Source organism: Rhinopithecus bieti, unplaced genomic scaffold, assembly GCF_001698545.2.
Source record: "Rhinopithecus bieti isolate Rb0 unplaced genomic scaffold, ASM169854v2 scaffold_34281, whole genome shotgun sequence".
In the NCBI taxonomy this organism is placed as follows: domain Eukaryota; kingdom Metazoa; phylum Chordata; class Mammalia; order Primates; family Cercopithecidae; genus Rhinopithecus; species Rhinopithecus bieti.
Window position 1 is genome coordinate 885,095 of NW_016814762.1, and position 14,935 is coordinate 900,029.

At 55.9% G+C, this 14,935-nt stretch overlaps 2 protein-coding genes across 8 annotated transcripts in view; both read right to left on the reverse strand.

Annotated features, from left to right (window-relative positions):
- Positions 1-224: 224 nt before the first annotated feature.
- EDC4 (enhancer of mRNA decapping 4) lies at positions 225-12,662 on the reverse strand. 4 transcript variants are annotated; one of them, XM_017852195.1, is made up of 30 exons: positions 12,337-12,609; positions 12,107-12,142; positions 8,966-9,122; positions 8,467-8,578; positions 8,095-8,194; positions 7,660-7,849; positions 7,410-7,557; positions 7,221-7,325; positions 6,794-6,903; positions 6,626-6,709; positions 6,438-6,533; positions 6,230-6,332; positions 5,932-6,112; positions 5,760-5,832; positions 5,566-5,657; positions 5,295-5,482; positions 5,095-5,219; positions 4,850-5,003; positions 4,066-4,499; positions 3,876-3,980; positions 3,639-3,791; positions 3,523-3,559; positions 3,211-3,388; positions 2,947-3,102; positions 2,728-2,843; positions 2,125-2,290; positions 1,854-2,040; positions 1,542-1,761; positions 993-1,156; positions 225-770 (listed from the first exon to the last, which is right to left on the reverse strand). In XM_017852195.1, the coding sequence occupies exons 1-30, from the start codon at positions 12,416-12,418 to the stop codon at positions 578-580; spliced, it is 4,245 nt and encodes a 1,414-aa protein (XP_017707684.1). In that variant the 5' UTR covers positions 12,419-12,609; the 3' UTR covers positions 225-577. The 4 variants fall into 4 exon arrangements, with proteins under 4 accessions (XP_017707684.1, XP_017707683.1, XP_017707686.1 ...); XM_017852194.1 differs by having other exon boundaries at positions 6,438-6,551; XM_017852197.1 differs by lacking the exon at positions 12,107-12,142 and having other exon boundaries at positions 12,337-12,662.
- A 453-nt stretch (positions 12,663-13,115) lies between these two features.
- The window catches only part of NUTF2 (nuclear transport factor 2), a 27,082-nt gene continuing 25,262 nt past the window's right edge, over positions 13,116-14,935 (reverse strand). For all 4 annotated transcript variants that reach the window (XM_017852268.1, XM_017852270.1, XM_017852271.1 and 1 more), the window contains one exon: positions 13,116-14,873. In XM_017852268.1, the coding sequence (XP_017707757.1) occupies positions 14,760-14,873 (114 nt within the window). In that variant the 3' untranslated portion in view covers positions 13,116-14,759. The remainder of the gene's footprint in view (positions 14,874-14,935) is intronic.

The following is a 14,935-nucleotide window of genomic DNA, read 5'->3' on the forward strand; positions in this document are numbered from 1 at the left end:
AAATTCCCAGGAGCACAGGCTGGTGCTGAGCAGGCCCCTGGACCTTCACCCCATTAAAGGAGGGAGAAGGGAGATCTGGGAAGGCAGTTGGAGCAGATGAGTGGGTAACCCCGCCCCTTGGCTGGGTTGGCCTAGACAGAGCTCCACAGGGAAGAGAGGGCAGGGAACGAACAGAGGGCAGTTATGAGAGTCACACCAAAGACAAACCAAAAGCACACATATACTCCATTTTATTCCAAAAGCATTTAATTGAATTTCTCAATATTTTCAAAACAAAAGATCCAAATTAGAGGTAAAAAGGAACATGGAAAATTCCACTCAAGTGGTGTCACGATCTCAGGGTCATGCTCCAGGCATGGCAGAACCCAAGCAGGCCCAATACCTGCCCTGGGCCCAGCCTAAACCTTCTGACTACCACACCCTGTAGACCACAGCCAGTGCTCCCTGCTCCCTGACCCCCAAACACCCCAGAGATGGGGGCCTGAGCAGGTAAAGGCCAGCCGTGACCCTGCCTCGGCCTAGGCCTGTCTGATGGCCTTCAGTGCCATCCCACCCCTGGGCAAGGCAGGCTTAGCAGCTAAGGGAGGCTGGGGGTCACAAGACCATGCAGCATGAGGCTGAGACGCCGGGCCGCTTTGCCAAGTGAGTTGTGTGGCTCAGCCTGCAGGAACTGAAAAAGCTTTTGGCGCACCTGGGCCATAACGGAGCCCATGTGGTCCCGAGTGATGGGGTCACTGTGGTCCAGATGCATCACGGCCTCTTCCAGGTAGCTGGGGATGGGGGAAAGGACAGGTTACAGGTGGGCAACAGCAGATGGGAGCGCCCCCTGGTGGCACTGAAGCCCAGAGGGAACCCTCTGGGTGAGGGCAGAGAGGATTGGTGGAGAAAATTAGGGAGAGGATTAAGGCAGAAGTAGGTGTCAGCTTCAAACTGCTCACTCCCACTCCCCCACTCCCCAGCTCATCTCCCCATTCCTGGCTGCCCCCACTTACCTGAGCTTGAGGTCAGTTCGAGTGCCAAGGTCAGATGCCAGCTGCTGGATGAGGGAAAGGAGCACAGGCTGAGAGAGTGGGCAGGGTGGCTGCCCAAAAACCTGGGCTGGGTCCACAGTTTCACACACATACAGCACCAGGTTCAGGTCAGCAGCTGTCAGTGCCTGGAGGAGAAAAAAGCAGCAGTGTTTATAGCAAATATCAGGATGGAATGTCTGCTTATCTGAACTGTGTGGCCTGAGGGAGGATGACCACAGGGTGCGCTAGTGAGGGCTCCAAAGGGACTCAGAGAGAGCCCCGCAGGGTTGTATAGTTACCCTAGAGGATTGGGAAATGGTTCCTGAGAAGGGTAGTTGTAAAGCAAGGTGGGCTAAGTGGGAAGAAGGGGGTCCAGGAAGAGGAAGCAGCAGGGACAATGGCCTGGAGGCCAAAGGGAACCAAGAACAGTCTGCTGGGGCCAGAAAGTGCAAAGCTGGTGGGTGGAATGTATGGTGTGTGGGCCTTGTCAAGAGACACGTGACCCTTACCAGGGCCTAACGCCTATCGTACCTGCTGGAAGGCCTGATTGAGGTGGCCCTGCTGCAGCAGCTGCAGGATATGGGCTTGCTGCGCCTGGCAGTCAAGATGGGCAGAGGGGACAGGTGTGCCAGCAGCTGAGCGCATGGCCTGCATGATGCTGGAGGTGACGGCGGCCTGCTGCTCCTTGAGCGCCACACTCACCTCACCCTTGACGATGCGCTGTACCTGTGCTAAAATGGACTCCTGAAGGCTGCAAAGGGAAGTGAGTGAGGTGAAGTGGACAGGGAGCCCAGTCTGGCCTTTCTCAAGCCCACCACCTTGCCCAGTACTCTGCCCACACACCTGCCCACAGCCACATGCAGCTGGTGCTGCACCTCCGCCCGAACACTGCTGGCCACGGTGGCTGCCATCTGCTCAGTGGCACTCTGCAGTGTGCTGACCAGGCCCCGCAGCTGGGCCAGCACAGGCTCCCTGGCCTCCTGTTCCCGTGCCTTCCGGCTCTTCATGTGGCTTTCTAGCTGCTGCAAGTCTGAGGGGTGACCACAGGGACTATAAGAGGAACAGTAGGAAAAAGGATAACCCTTCCCACCTTGGGCCATATGACCCCACTCACATTCCTGTGTCCCCAGTCGGAAGCTATCATTGATCTGCTGGAACATGGCCTGGCAGCTCTTCTCAAAGGCCGGCAGCACCACACTCTGGAAGGCTTCCCGGTAGGCCGCCTGCATCGGCCCCTGTAATGTGTCTGCAGCTGCTCGGGCGATGGCATCAGTCAAGTTCTGGGGTTAGAAGGGGGAGCCAAGTTGAAAACCTGAGCCTGCTGGGCGCAGTGGCTCACACCTGTAATCCTAGCACTTTGGGAGGCCGAGGTGGGCAGATCACGAGATCAGGAGATCGAGACCACCCTGGCCAACATGGTGAAACCCTGTCTCCACTAAAAATACAAAAATTAGCTGGGTGTGGTGGCGTGCGCCTGTAGCCCCAGCTACTTGGCAGGCTGAGGCAGGAGAATCACTTGAACCCGGAAGGCGGAGGTCGCAGTGAGCTGAGATCGCACCATTGCACTCCAACCTGGGAGGCAGAGTGAGACTCCATCTCAAAAAAAAAAAAAAAACAAAACAAAACAAAAAAAAAGAAACCTGAAAACCTGAGCCCAACTTGGCCTGACTAGGCCCAGGAACAACCACCTCCACCCACATCTTGGGCCCTATAGCACCTTGGACTTGAGCAGCTTAGAGATGTTCTCTTTCATGCTGCCCTCCACAGCTGTGAGCTTGGTAGCCACTGAGTTGCTCAGTTGGCCTGCCATAGGCTCCAGACTCCTTGAGACACCTGGCAGAGGGGAAGAGGGGGAGGTGGAGCCATGAGAAGAAGCTTGACAGGTACCTCCACTCCCACCTGAACCACCCAAAAGGAGTCTGCATGCAAAACTCACATGGAGGGACTGTCTTCTTGATCTCATCCCGTATGCTGCGCTCTAGCCGCCCAGCTACAGCTGAAGACAGTGCTTGGGACAACTGCTGTGTCAGCTGCTCTTGCAGCTGCCCTCCCCGCTGCTGCCCCTCAGCCAGTGCTCGCTCCAGCCGCCGCTCTGCGCCGTAGCTAAGGAACAGGCCTGGAGCAGGTCGTGTACTCCTTCCCAGGCCAAGAATGCTGCCCCCATCCCTATGCCATGTTGTGCTACCAGTCTCAAGGATACGCTCCTGCTCGTGCCGGGTCTCAAGGGCACGTTCTACGTGGCCTGTGACTGTGCTCTGCAGGCCTTCGAGTTGGGTACACAGACGCTGCAGCAGCTCTTCTTGGCTGTGCCGCAGCTCTGCCAGCTCTCTCTGCTGTTGCCAAATTAGCGCTGGCCAGTCCTCAGGGGGCTCTGCCACCTATCAATAGCACTGACAGTCACATGATGCCTGCCCCACCCATCCCCACACACCAGACCAGGGAATGGCCCAGAGCCCTTCTCCACCCCCGCAGAGGGAAGTTCCACAAGTACAAAGTGGGCTCGTTCACTTACCTGGTGCTCTGTGAGCCGGGATCCCATGGCTGCATCCCTGCCATAGGTGAGAAGCACCTCAGGCTACGTCAGGCAGCCTGGAGACCACCCTCTCCCTCCCTAGGATTCCTCCCTACCCATCATCCTTCTTGCTTTTCCTTTTGAGCTTGGGTGAGGTTCGAGGGGATCCCTTGGTCTTCCAGTCCTTGGCAGGCAGCCGTGGAGCAGGAACTTTGGTGCCAAAGCCTCCTGAAGCAGAGGCAAGGCTGGCCACCTCATCATCATGGTCACTGTGGGAAGGGGAAGGAGGAGTAAGCCTCTGCCCACTTGCTGCCCATCCCCCCATGAGAACAATGGTATAGAGTGGCACCCACCTTTGCTCAGCACTGGCATCCTGACTGTCACGTTGCTGCAGCAGGTGATATGGTGGTCGGTGGAAGGCCAGGCTCTTGTGCTTTTCCTGAAGGCCATTCCTGGGGCTGGAAGGACAGGCCAACTCAGCAGAGGATGAATCTATCTGAAGTCCCTCCTGCTAACACACTTTTCCCCTCCCAAGCTCCTCACCTTTCTGCCAGGGTGCTGCAGGTCTCACGAGTAATGTCAGGTGCTGTGGGCCAAACCTGACTGTCAGGAGTCGAGGCCTCCTGGGTCAAGGCTACCTCCAGGAGGGAGGGTGTACTATGCCGATCTCCGTCCCCAGGGCCTCCATCAAGGCCAAGCTGGGGGCCGAGCTCAGGCCCTGGCCGGGGCCGTGGGGACAGTAGGTGCAGTGCTGAGGCGGCTGAAGCCATACTGTCTGGCTCGAGGCCCTCTGGTGCAGAGGAGCCAAAACCACGGGACAGGGCCTCAGATGCAATCTCAGGGATGTCCTGGGACAGGGCAGTGGAAGCTGAGGAGATGACATCAGGGGAACGGGTGCGGCTAGGGGAGGCTTGTGGTAGCCCCAGGGGCTCCACTTCCTGCAGCTCCAGGGACAGTGCAGAGGCGGCAGTAGGCACCTGAGGTGGGCCAAAGATGGGGGCTTAAGTGACAGGAGGTGAGGCAGGGATGGGGGCACAGACACGAGGCATTAGTATTAGTAGTAATGAGAGACGGGGCAACAGGGTCAAAAGGTCAAGTGGGGATACAGGTCAAAAACAAGGCCACAGCCTAGAAGAGGAGGTGGGGACAGAGAGGCTAAGAAGACACCCACCAAGAAACACAAGAGGGTGAAATGACCTCAGGGAAACATGGACCATGTCGGGTAGAGCAGGATCAGCAGCAGGGGGGTCGGGAGGAGCCCACCACCTACCTTCCTTGCTGCCGCCCACCTGCTCCCCACACTTCACACACACACCCATTCACACACCTGGCCTGGCCCCTTGGGAGTCAGTTTGTCGGCTGGGGCTGGGAGCAGGCCGGGCAGGAGGCCGCGTGGGCTTGCCTGCAGGCTGCCGCTGCTGCTCATTGTCAGGCTGCCATCCAGCTGCAGCTTGGTGCTCAAAGTCAGCTCCTCAGGTGGCCTGGTGGGGGAAGGTTGAGATGTCAGCAGCCAGAGCTTGGCATCATCTGGTACCAGCCCCTGCCATCCTCCATCTCTGACCCTTGCCTCACCTGGTCAAGGAGGGGTCCACAGCTGAGGTGCTGCTCATGGCAGACACAGCTGTAAGGGAGCTGCTGCTGCTGCTGCTGCTGCTGCTGCTGCTACCACTGCTGCTGCTGCTGGGAGAGGCAGTGATCTGGGGAGATGCAGGGAATAAGGCCTGTGGCCTATGGCTGAGGCATTCCCAGGTCCCCCTACCTTGGGAGAGTACCTGCTGCAAGGAGGCGCTAGGTGTCATGAAGGCGTCAGGTGTCATCAACTTGGGCTTGGTCTCACTGCTCAGACTGAGGAAGTTGGCGGGTGCAGGCAGCTCCACGATTCGTCGGAGGTCAGGCTGGGAGCCGTGAGCGGCTGACCCCAGGCCGTCAGAGCCCAGTTCAGGCCGAGACTCTCCAAATGCTGCAGGGCAAGTTGCCACTTGAGTCAGATCTCAGACCCTGGTCAGTCCAACTTACCCTACCTCCCTCTCACGCCCTACTCACTAAAGTCCTCGTGGGCAGTGTGGGTGGGGAGTGGGGCCACCACATCAGGGTTCAGCTGTGGCTGGAAGCGGATCTGCACATCTTGCAGTGCCCTGCAGGAAAAGAAGGGGGAGAATAAAGTGCTCCAAGGGCAAGGATCAGTAGAGTGGAGACAGACACAGACAGGGCACTGATGGGCCTCCCCAAACACTCACTTAGTATGCACACAAAAGAGCTTGATGAGCACACCGGCCGCAGACTCCATGGCACCAGCTCCGTGGGTACCATCTGAAAGGAGAGTGTGGATGATGAAGCCCCTGGCCCTCTCTGTGCCTCCACAACCCCCTAGATATATGGACACACAGCTCTGACCCTGGGGCAGCTCACCAGCACCCAGGCTGTCATTTTCTTCTTCGGCAGGCAGCACCTCAGTGTGCCGCAGCCGGCAGCGACTCACAACCTGGATACCGAAGCTCAGCACAGGGTGGGTGAGCAGGAACTCCGAGATGGAGCTGAAGCAGGCATGGCCCTCTTCCTGGTTCTGCAGCAGCTCCATCACATAGAGGACCTGCACAGGCAGAACGTTCCTAGCTGAGCTCAGAGGCTAAGGGCTGCAATGCGCCACCTGCCCCCCGGCCTTCCTCTATAATCCCAGCTCTGCCCAGGGTACCCCATGGCAGCCTACCTTCCGTTGCACATCGCTGAGAATCAGGTATTCTGCTGAGAGGTCCAAGCAAACCTTGAGGCTAGGGGGCACACTCACTGAGCTGAAGATATCTGGGGAGAAGCTAGAGAGCCACAAAGCAGAGTGAATGAGGCTGAGAACTGAAGGAAGCCACATTCCCAACCCTGCTGCCCCTGCCCAGTCCCCCAGCCTTCCAACCACTCCTTACCGAATAGTCTGCAGGCAGGTCCAGGACACCGTACACCACATCTTTAGCTCTCGGTTCTGGTCAGCGCCAGTAATAAGGAACCTCCAGAAAGGAACACTGCAAGGCAACAAGGCACTGACTGGCTGGCTGAGCCCCCTGCTGGGAGCCATGGTCCAGCCCACCACCCACTAGGCTGCCCACTCACTCACTCAGGGTCTTGTTTCTTATGGTTGTCACAGAACAGGAGGCAGGAGAGGGGCCGCCCATCATGAGGCTTCCACTCGTGCAGACACCTGCAGGTAGGCAGATGAGGGGCCTGAGTGAGTAGTCCGTTCGGCTACCTCAGGAGGATCCTGGTCCCTGAGGCCCTGCCTTACCTTGGCTCATCTTGCCCCTCAATGTAGATCTGCCAGAACTTGACATAGCCATCATGGCTCGCAGTAGCCAGCACAGTCCCATCAGGGGAGAGAGCTCCTTCACTGAGGCACTAGAAAGAACCCAAATAGCTTTGCTGACTAGAGTGAGAACAAGTCCCTTCCAAGTGAGAATGGTAATGAGCTGGGCTGACTCATGGTGGGACTGGCATGCTTGTGTGACTGACTGAATGAACAGGGTCCCTAGAGAAGGCCAGACCTGCAGGGTGCTGCGAGGTAAGGAGAAAACTGCACAGGCAAGGGCCACTTTGAGCTCAGAGTCCCCATGGGCAGAATCCTAGTAAAGCTGCCCAGACAGCTGTGGACATAGGGAACAGAGGATGGATATGAGGAAGGGGAGGGCAGGGAAGGCAGGAAGTCATAGGCTTACCGTGCTATGACCTTTTACCACAATGAAGCCCTGCTTGATCTGGCTGACATCCACAGGCCAGGTGCTGTGGCTGGAGCGGAGCATGTCCAGGTCCCACACCTCAGCCTGGAAGGCACAGAGAGGTGAGTGTGCAGCCCATCCCCACACTATGGCTTCTCTGGTGCCTCCTCGCCATGCCAGCCCCCTCACCCGGTCTTCATGCAGCAGGGCCACCGTCGGGCTGCTCTCCTCACAGCAGTCCTCGCTCTCCTCAGGGATGAAGGGGCACCAGATGATCCTGCGAAAGTGGTTCAGTGGCGTGCCCTCTGGCTGCCGGATATGGACCAAGATCTCTTCTCTGAGCAGGGTGTTAAGGGCTAGATAGGTGAATGAAGAGGCGTGACACCCAAGCTCCGCCCACCCTTCTTCAGTCCCACCACCCACGGGAAGGAATGGATACTGAATTTTGCCATTAACCAGAGCCAAGCGCCACACGAACAGGTTGCCTGCCTCATCCAGGCAGGCCAGCTGTGGAGAGTTGAGGTGTGCAAAAGCCAGATCAGCCACACTGCCTGTGAAGCCCTTGAGCAAGGTCCGCTCCGAAGTGCTGACACTGATCACCCGCACCATGGCGGAGCCATTGTTGGCAGCTAGAATCAGGAAAGCAGTGGACCATGAGTACATATCCAGGCTCAGGCAGCAGCAGAGAAGCGCTGCCCCTGCCTGTCTCCCTGCCACCACTATAGTCTCAAGCTTGGTTTTCCCACCCAGCTCCCCAAGAGGCAGCATGGACAAACCTTCCATTGTACCCCTACGGCCTGAGTGGCCTGATGTTGGAACTGGCTCTGTTGGACGTCCAGCATAACATTCCTTCCTCCCCACTGTCTTTACTCACCCCGAATGGCATAGGCCAAGAAGGAGTTAGACACAGCAATCAGGTTGCCATAGTAGTACTTCTGCTCCCAGTCATACTTGGCGACAGGCTGAATTTTCACCTGAGAACCCAGGGTGAGAAAAGTCATGGAACTTCCCCAGAGCCTAGGTGGCCCCCAACATCCCTGGGGATGGGAGAGGATACAGATGCAAGTCCAGCTACCCACTGTTACCTCCTGGAGCCAGACTCCCACAGAGGCTTGGCACCCAGCCCTGGCTTCCTGAAACTAGGAAAATGTCAAGGTGGCCCCACAGGAACTGGCAGCATGAGGGAGACCGGAAAGGCTGGGTGTGCCCCTATACATTATATATGCCACAGCATTCTAGTACCTACCTTGTTGCTTCCCCGGGCCTTGCTTGAAATGCTAGAGTCACTGCTGGCCACAATCTCCACCTCCTTGGCCAAAATCCCAATGCAGGTGGAGCTATCATCTCCTGAGAGACAGCTGTGGGTAAGAGTGCAAAAACTTTGTCTCTTATTCACCTAAAGGCTCAATGGGCAGGGATGGGAGGAAGCGAGGACATAGCCAGCCTGCTGAAGGTATCTAGTCCAATGTCAGCTTTGCCTGGTCCACTGGCCCCAGACCCACAGCTCCGCTTGCTCACCTCCTTCCTTGGGAATGAGTCTACTTTCATTTTAAACCAGGTATCCAGGCCAAACCCTTGAACTTGTACTTGCCTCTCATCCTAGTGCAAGCTCAAGCTCCACCCCAGGTCATCTAGAGAGGAAGCAGCAGAGGCTGCTGGCCCTGCTCACTCCCCATCTCATGGCTTCAGCTAGGCAGACACCCCAAACACACCATCACCACCATTGTCATCTCCTAGGTACTCACATGACCTGCTTCTCTTGCAGGTTAATGGGTGGCATGGTCCGAAGACCAGTCTTATTTGTTGAGGTACCATCACCTGAGCAGAGCGGGTCTGGGACCAGAAGCCCATTGAGGTCCCCATTGTAGGCACTGGATGGCCGTGGGCTCTCTGCACTGGGGCCTGGGGACAGAGAGGGTCACTCTGATAAGGTTGCTCGACCTGCCCACAAGCTTCTCCCCTTGCAGAATTTCCTTCAAGAACTATGAGGTGTTCTAGGAACACTCAACTGAGCAAAGCATGTCCATGAGGAGGAGGGCCCTGTGTTCATCTCTCGTTCCATAAACACTGATGTATGCAGGACCAAGGATGAGCATGAGGCTCTTCTGCCTGGGGGAGGGGTACAAGCCATCAAGGACCCTTTGAGGCCAGTTAATACTCAGGTCTGGGTTACTACAGAACTCTGTGGACTCTGAGTGAGGGCATAGGAAGGGTCAGGAAAGACTTTATACAGCAGTTAATGTGGCCAGAACACACAAACACAGGAAGGATGGAGGGAAAACAAAGCTGCAGAGGCATCAGGTATGATGCTGTGGCACTTAGACTCTTCCCTGTGGGCCATGAGAACCATAGTTTCAAAGGGGAAGGGGACGTGGTCAGTTCTGGCCAGTGGAAGGGGACGTGGTCAGTTCTGGCCAGTGGGATGATTAAGATAGCAGGCAGAATGGTTGAGAATCTGGGTTAGAGAGATCAAGGCCTAGACCAATGTAGTGTCAAGAGTCTGGAGAGAAGATGGGCTCCTAAGGCATGGAAGGGCACTGGTAAGATGTGGAAGGGGCTGCCCCACACAGAAATGGCTCAGAAGAAGCTATCTTGGGTAAGTAAACACAGAATGCAGGGACATAAAGGAGCTGGACCAAAAGGAGAGAAACTATGGGACAGAGTGTGGAGTAAGGAAAGACAGCATTTCAGTTCTTTGCAACTGGCTGGGTTTCAAACGCTCTCATAGGCTCAGATACCACTTCCAAAATCCCCAAATGGCAAGGAGCCTATGGCTCCACATTCAGGAACATAGCAAGTTTCCAGTCACAACAGTCTTTCAGTTCTTTTGGCGCGATCCTGGCTCACTGCAACCTCCACCCTCTGGGTTCAAGCAGTTCTCCTGCATCAGCCTCCCAAGTAGCTGGGATTACAGCTCAGCTAATTTTTTTTTTTTTTTAGATGGAGTCTCGCTCTGTTGCCCAGGCTAGAGTGCAGTGGCACGATCTCGGCTCACAGCAACCTCCGCCTCCCAGGTTCAAGGGTTTCTCCTGCCTCAGCCTCCCGAGTAGCTGGGACTACAGGCACATGCCACCATGCCCGACTACTTTTTTTTTATTTTTAGTAGGCGGGGTTTCACCATCTTGGCCAGGCTGGTCTCGAACTCCTGACCTTGTGATCCACGCGCCTTGGCCTCCCAAAGTGCTGGGATTACAGGCGTGAGCCACCATACCCAGCTTTTTTTTTTCTTTTGAGACGGAGTCTTGCTCTGTCGCCCAGGCTGGAATGCAGTGGTGTGATCTCGGCTCACTGCAAGCTTCGCCTCCCAGGTTCATACCATTCTCCTGACTTAGCCTCCCGAGCAGCTGGGACTACAGGTGCCCGCCACCACGCCCGGCTAATTTTTTGTATTTTTAGTGGAGACGGGGTTTCACCGAGTTAGCCAGGATGGTCTCGATCTCATGACCTTGTGATCCGCTCGCCTCGGCCTGCCAAAGTGCTGAGATTACAGGCGTGAGCCACTGTGCCCGGCCAATTTTTATATTTTTAGTAGAGACGAGGTTTCACCATGTTGGGAAACCATGTTGGCCAGGCTGGTCTCGAACTTCTGGCCTCAAGCAATCTACCCACTTCGGCCTCCCAAAGTGCTGGGATTATAGGCGGGAGACACCGCGCCCAGCCCTCAACAGTCTGAGTTCTGACCTGTTCCTCTAGTGAGAGGAGATAAGAAAGAGCTGCTTGGCAAACAAGGGAATCAAGTGCCAATCAATAAACAAAGGAGTTATAAGGAAAGCCTCCAGGCCACTTCATTCGGATCAGAGCCACTTTAGCTGTTCAGTGACAAGCTGACCACTCTCTCTTCCATGAAGGGTACCATGAGGACAACCAAAAAGCAGGCCCAGGCTGTACATGGTTGGCTATGTCAGGCTCTACCAAATCTCTGCGGAGTCTAGTCTGCAAAGCAGCTGAGCAGCAGGAGAGGTCCACGCCCAACTCATGAGTGAAGAGGGCACATACTCCAGGCCTGGCACAAAGGACCCAGTGGTCTCAGGCAGCAGATGGATTTTCTGAAAGTAGGGGTTAGTTGAATCCACCCCTAGTGAGCACCAGTGCCTGCTTCCAGAAGCAGCCAGTCTGGGCCTCCCAGCAGGTGTAAGAACAAGATCTGAGGAAACATCAGTTCTCCACTGTACACCCACACCGTCATCACCGGCCACTTCAGAGATCCCTAAACCTGTCAGTAAACTAGTGCCTCCACACGTGCTATTTCCTTTTCCTAATAGGTGGCTTCTACATACATGCCTTGGGTGCCTTTCCTGACACCCAAGACCCTGTTCACATTACCAGACCTAGCCCACTCTCCCCTCTCAGACCTGCACTCTGCACTCACCAGCCTCCACCCTTCCTATGCCCATCACAGTATCCAGACACTCCTCTCTTTCAATGACAACAGTATATTACAACCCTGTTAACTGTGTCTTGGGGAATCTTTGGAGGCAAGACTAGTTCTGAGGTATCATTAAGAGCCAAAGCGAAATATGAATGAATGGGAACCAATTAGGGCTTGCAGATATTTGTAGCCTAATTCAGTCAGGGTGGTGAGGTCTGTGGTTTGCCTTCATCCCAGAAAAAACACGGAATTGAGGCTGGACACCTTCCTCCTGGAAATCAGTTTCAGAACGGGAGGCCTGGAGTCTCTATTCCAGAGAGAAGGGCAAGTTATGGGGGGGACCGGCGGCTCTTCAGCATCGCGCTTAAGCCTAGGCCCAGAATTCCATATACGGAGCCCAGACCAGGCCTCTGAACCATGGCGAAAGGGAAGAGGAGCTAGGCCAGTCCCAGGAACACTCGAGACCTCGGGGCCAGGAAACCAGAGGGACCCAGCGGATTCAGAGAAGGGACCTCACCTTCAACCCAGACGTTGAAGGACGAAGCAGAACAGCCTGAGGACAAGATAGGGAGGGGTCACACCCAGGGGTCTGCGCCCTTCGAGGGGCACAGTCAATCCCCGTCCACCCTTACCCGCCGGGAGGATCCAGAGCTGGTCCTAAGGGAGCTGCGGGCCCCAAGGGCGGTTCAGACGCGCGCCGCCCTTTTGTCAGCTCGCCTGGGGCCCACCCCCGCAACCCCCGCTCACCGCCCGCGGGTCGGTCCAGCTTGAGGATGTCCCGCAGGTGCTGCGTGGCGTCCTCGATGTCGATGCTCGCGCAGGAGGCCATGAGCCCAGCGGCTGGCGCCCCGCCCGCACCGCGTTCGTTCCGCCGCCGCCGCCGCGCACCACCCACCCTCGCCCACCCGCGACGGGGCGAGACAGCAGGACGCCGGTCACTACACTCAGTCCACCCGCAGTTCGCAAACCACCGCCCACGCAGCGTCCCTTAGCCCCACCAACCCCACCAACCGCCTCCACTTCCGGCCCCCACTAGCCGAGGCTCCCGGAACCTGCCAGGGACGGAGAAGAAAGGTTCCGGGCTGGGGGCGGAAGCCTAAACCCCTCCCGTAGCCCGTTCCCCTCGGCGGCCCCGCCCCTGTGCCCGCGAGGTCAGGGAAGTTCCACAGGGATGAGGTAAACGTCCACGCACTGGGCCACCCAGAACCCTACTCGACTCAGAAGCCGCCAGGTCCCTGCCCACTCCCAGAGCATGGACTCCGATGGTCTCATGACGGGGTCAACTCAGCCGCCCATGCTAAGGTCCTTCAGACCCCCAGAATATGCTGAATTGGCAGATGCCTCAGGTTCCCTTTGGAGAATGGGTGTGAATAACTCAAGGCCTGAGGCGACCCTCGAGGTCATAAAACTCAGGAATTGCAAGAGCAGAGATGGTCCCACCACAATGATCAGTCATTGTTCCCCACTGTCCCCCAGCATCCCCTTGTCCCACCTGGCACCCTCAGGTTGGAAGAAAGAAACCACAGTTTACAAATTCTTCTTTATTGCAGACAGTTCAGGCACAGGTACATGGAAGAAGCTGTATTGCAGATTTTACACAAGGTGGTTTGAGGCAGCAGGCACCTACCTCTTCCCCACCCCTTCTTCCCCAAATACACATCAGTCTACTGATCATTCCCACTGAAATCTCCTGAGCATGCTGTCCTCTCAAACAGCACACCATCCAGCCCTGTGCCCAAAGTCACCCGGCAATCTATGGGATCTGAGGTCCTTAGCCTCCACCCATAGTGGGACGGGGGAAGGGTATCCTTTTACATGTCAGATTTAGCTGTGGTGCCCTTACCAATCCTAAAACCCTTAACAGGGCACTGACCCAAATCTTGGGTTTGGTTCTAGCCTATCGTTGCTACGTTGCCACAGGTTTATACCATCCAGAAGTCTGTGGGATGGGGGGGCTGCATTTGTACTGGGCAAGGCCTCTGTCCCCAAAATGGAGAAGCAGAAACTGCCCTAATAACTAAGACTCCCTGGGATTTGAAGACAGCATGAAGTCTGTATGCTGAGGAAGGGAATAGAGAGAGGCCTGGCAATGTCCTGCAGCGCTCTAAGGGGTGAGGACTCCTAAATTATGAGTCCCTCACAGACTGCCTCCTTCCACAGCTCTTGACCTATATACTCCAACCCAACTGGGCCTGGCTCTGTGGGCAGTGGAGGCTGGCTCTTCGGATTACCTGCCTTTGGGTAATGATATCCAAAGCAGATGGGACAGGAGCTGAGCTGCCCCTCTGCCTGGTTTGGTGTATGTGGGGCACCCTGGATATGATCCTGATCCTTCTGGGGATACAACAGACCCCTCCCTTGATACTGCTGAGACCTCAGCCCACAGGGCCTGAACGTGATGGGCCATTTTGCCAAGGCCTCTCCAGCTTCAACAGGATTCAGGATCATCTCTCCTGCTACTAGAGTCCTGAACCTCGCCAGAGCAGAAGTCACAGGAGGTATCAGAACTGATTGCACAGGCTTCAGTGAGAGAAGCTTCAGGTCGGACCTGAGCTCTTCCTGCCTGCTTTCCCAAGACCAGTCGCCCTGTGGATGGGAGAGAACTGCCCTACAGGGCTTCTGAGAGGCTAGCTGGGAGTGCTGCTTCAGCAGTTTCTCCCTGAAACAGGTATTCAGAGTTGGGGCAGAAGTGGGAGGGTGAGACATGAGACAGACAATGGGTCCGGGTGGCTTTCGATGCCCAGCCAACTAGTAAACTAATTAAAACAATTTAAACTGTTAAGAAAATTTTTGTGGTTTTATTGTATCATGAGGCATTGAAACATCTGAACAAATCAATGTCTGGGCGGTGAGGCAGCTGCTTTCTCCTTCACTTCTTTGGGTTACTAGAGCAACTTGTCAGTAGATTAAAAAAAAAAAAAGGACAACCTTTTGCATTACTTAAGTCTTTCCAAGGCATGCGCTGGTACAACACAAATTTCTCCCATCAGATGCAACTAGTCTAGCGTCCAAACATCATGCACAACGCCACGGTGGCAGCAGCGCACTGCGCCCACTCCCGCCGCGGCCCTGCTCATTTGTGCATGATATTTGGAGCATCTGGAGGAGTGGGAATAGTATTGGGAAGAGGAGGGAGGAGGAAACAGCATGAGTGCCTAGTTGAGAGGAGGTCAGCCGAAGTTGTGCAGGGCAAGCCTGAACATGTCATTGGTGCAAACCCAAGCATCGTTGATGTTCTTTAATAGGAACATCTGGTGGAACCCCATGATGGGGTCTTCATCCGCCTTAAGCTGGCCCACAACCATGCTGATGATGCAGCTATCTGGAGTGGGCTGATGGTCCTGCG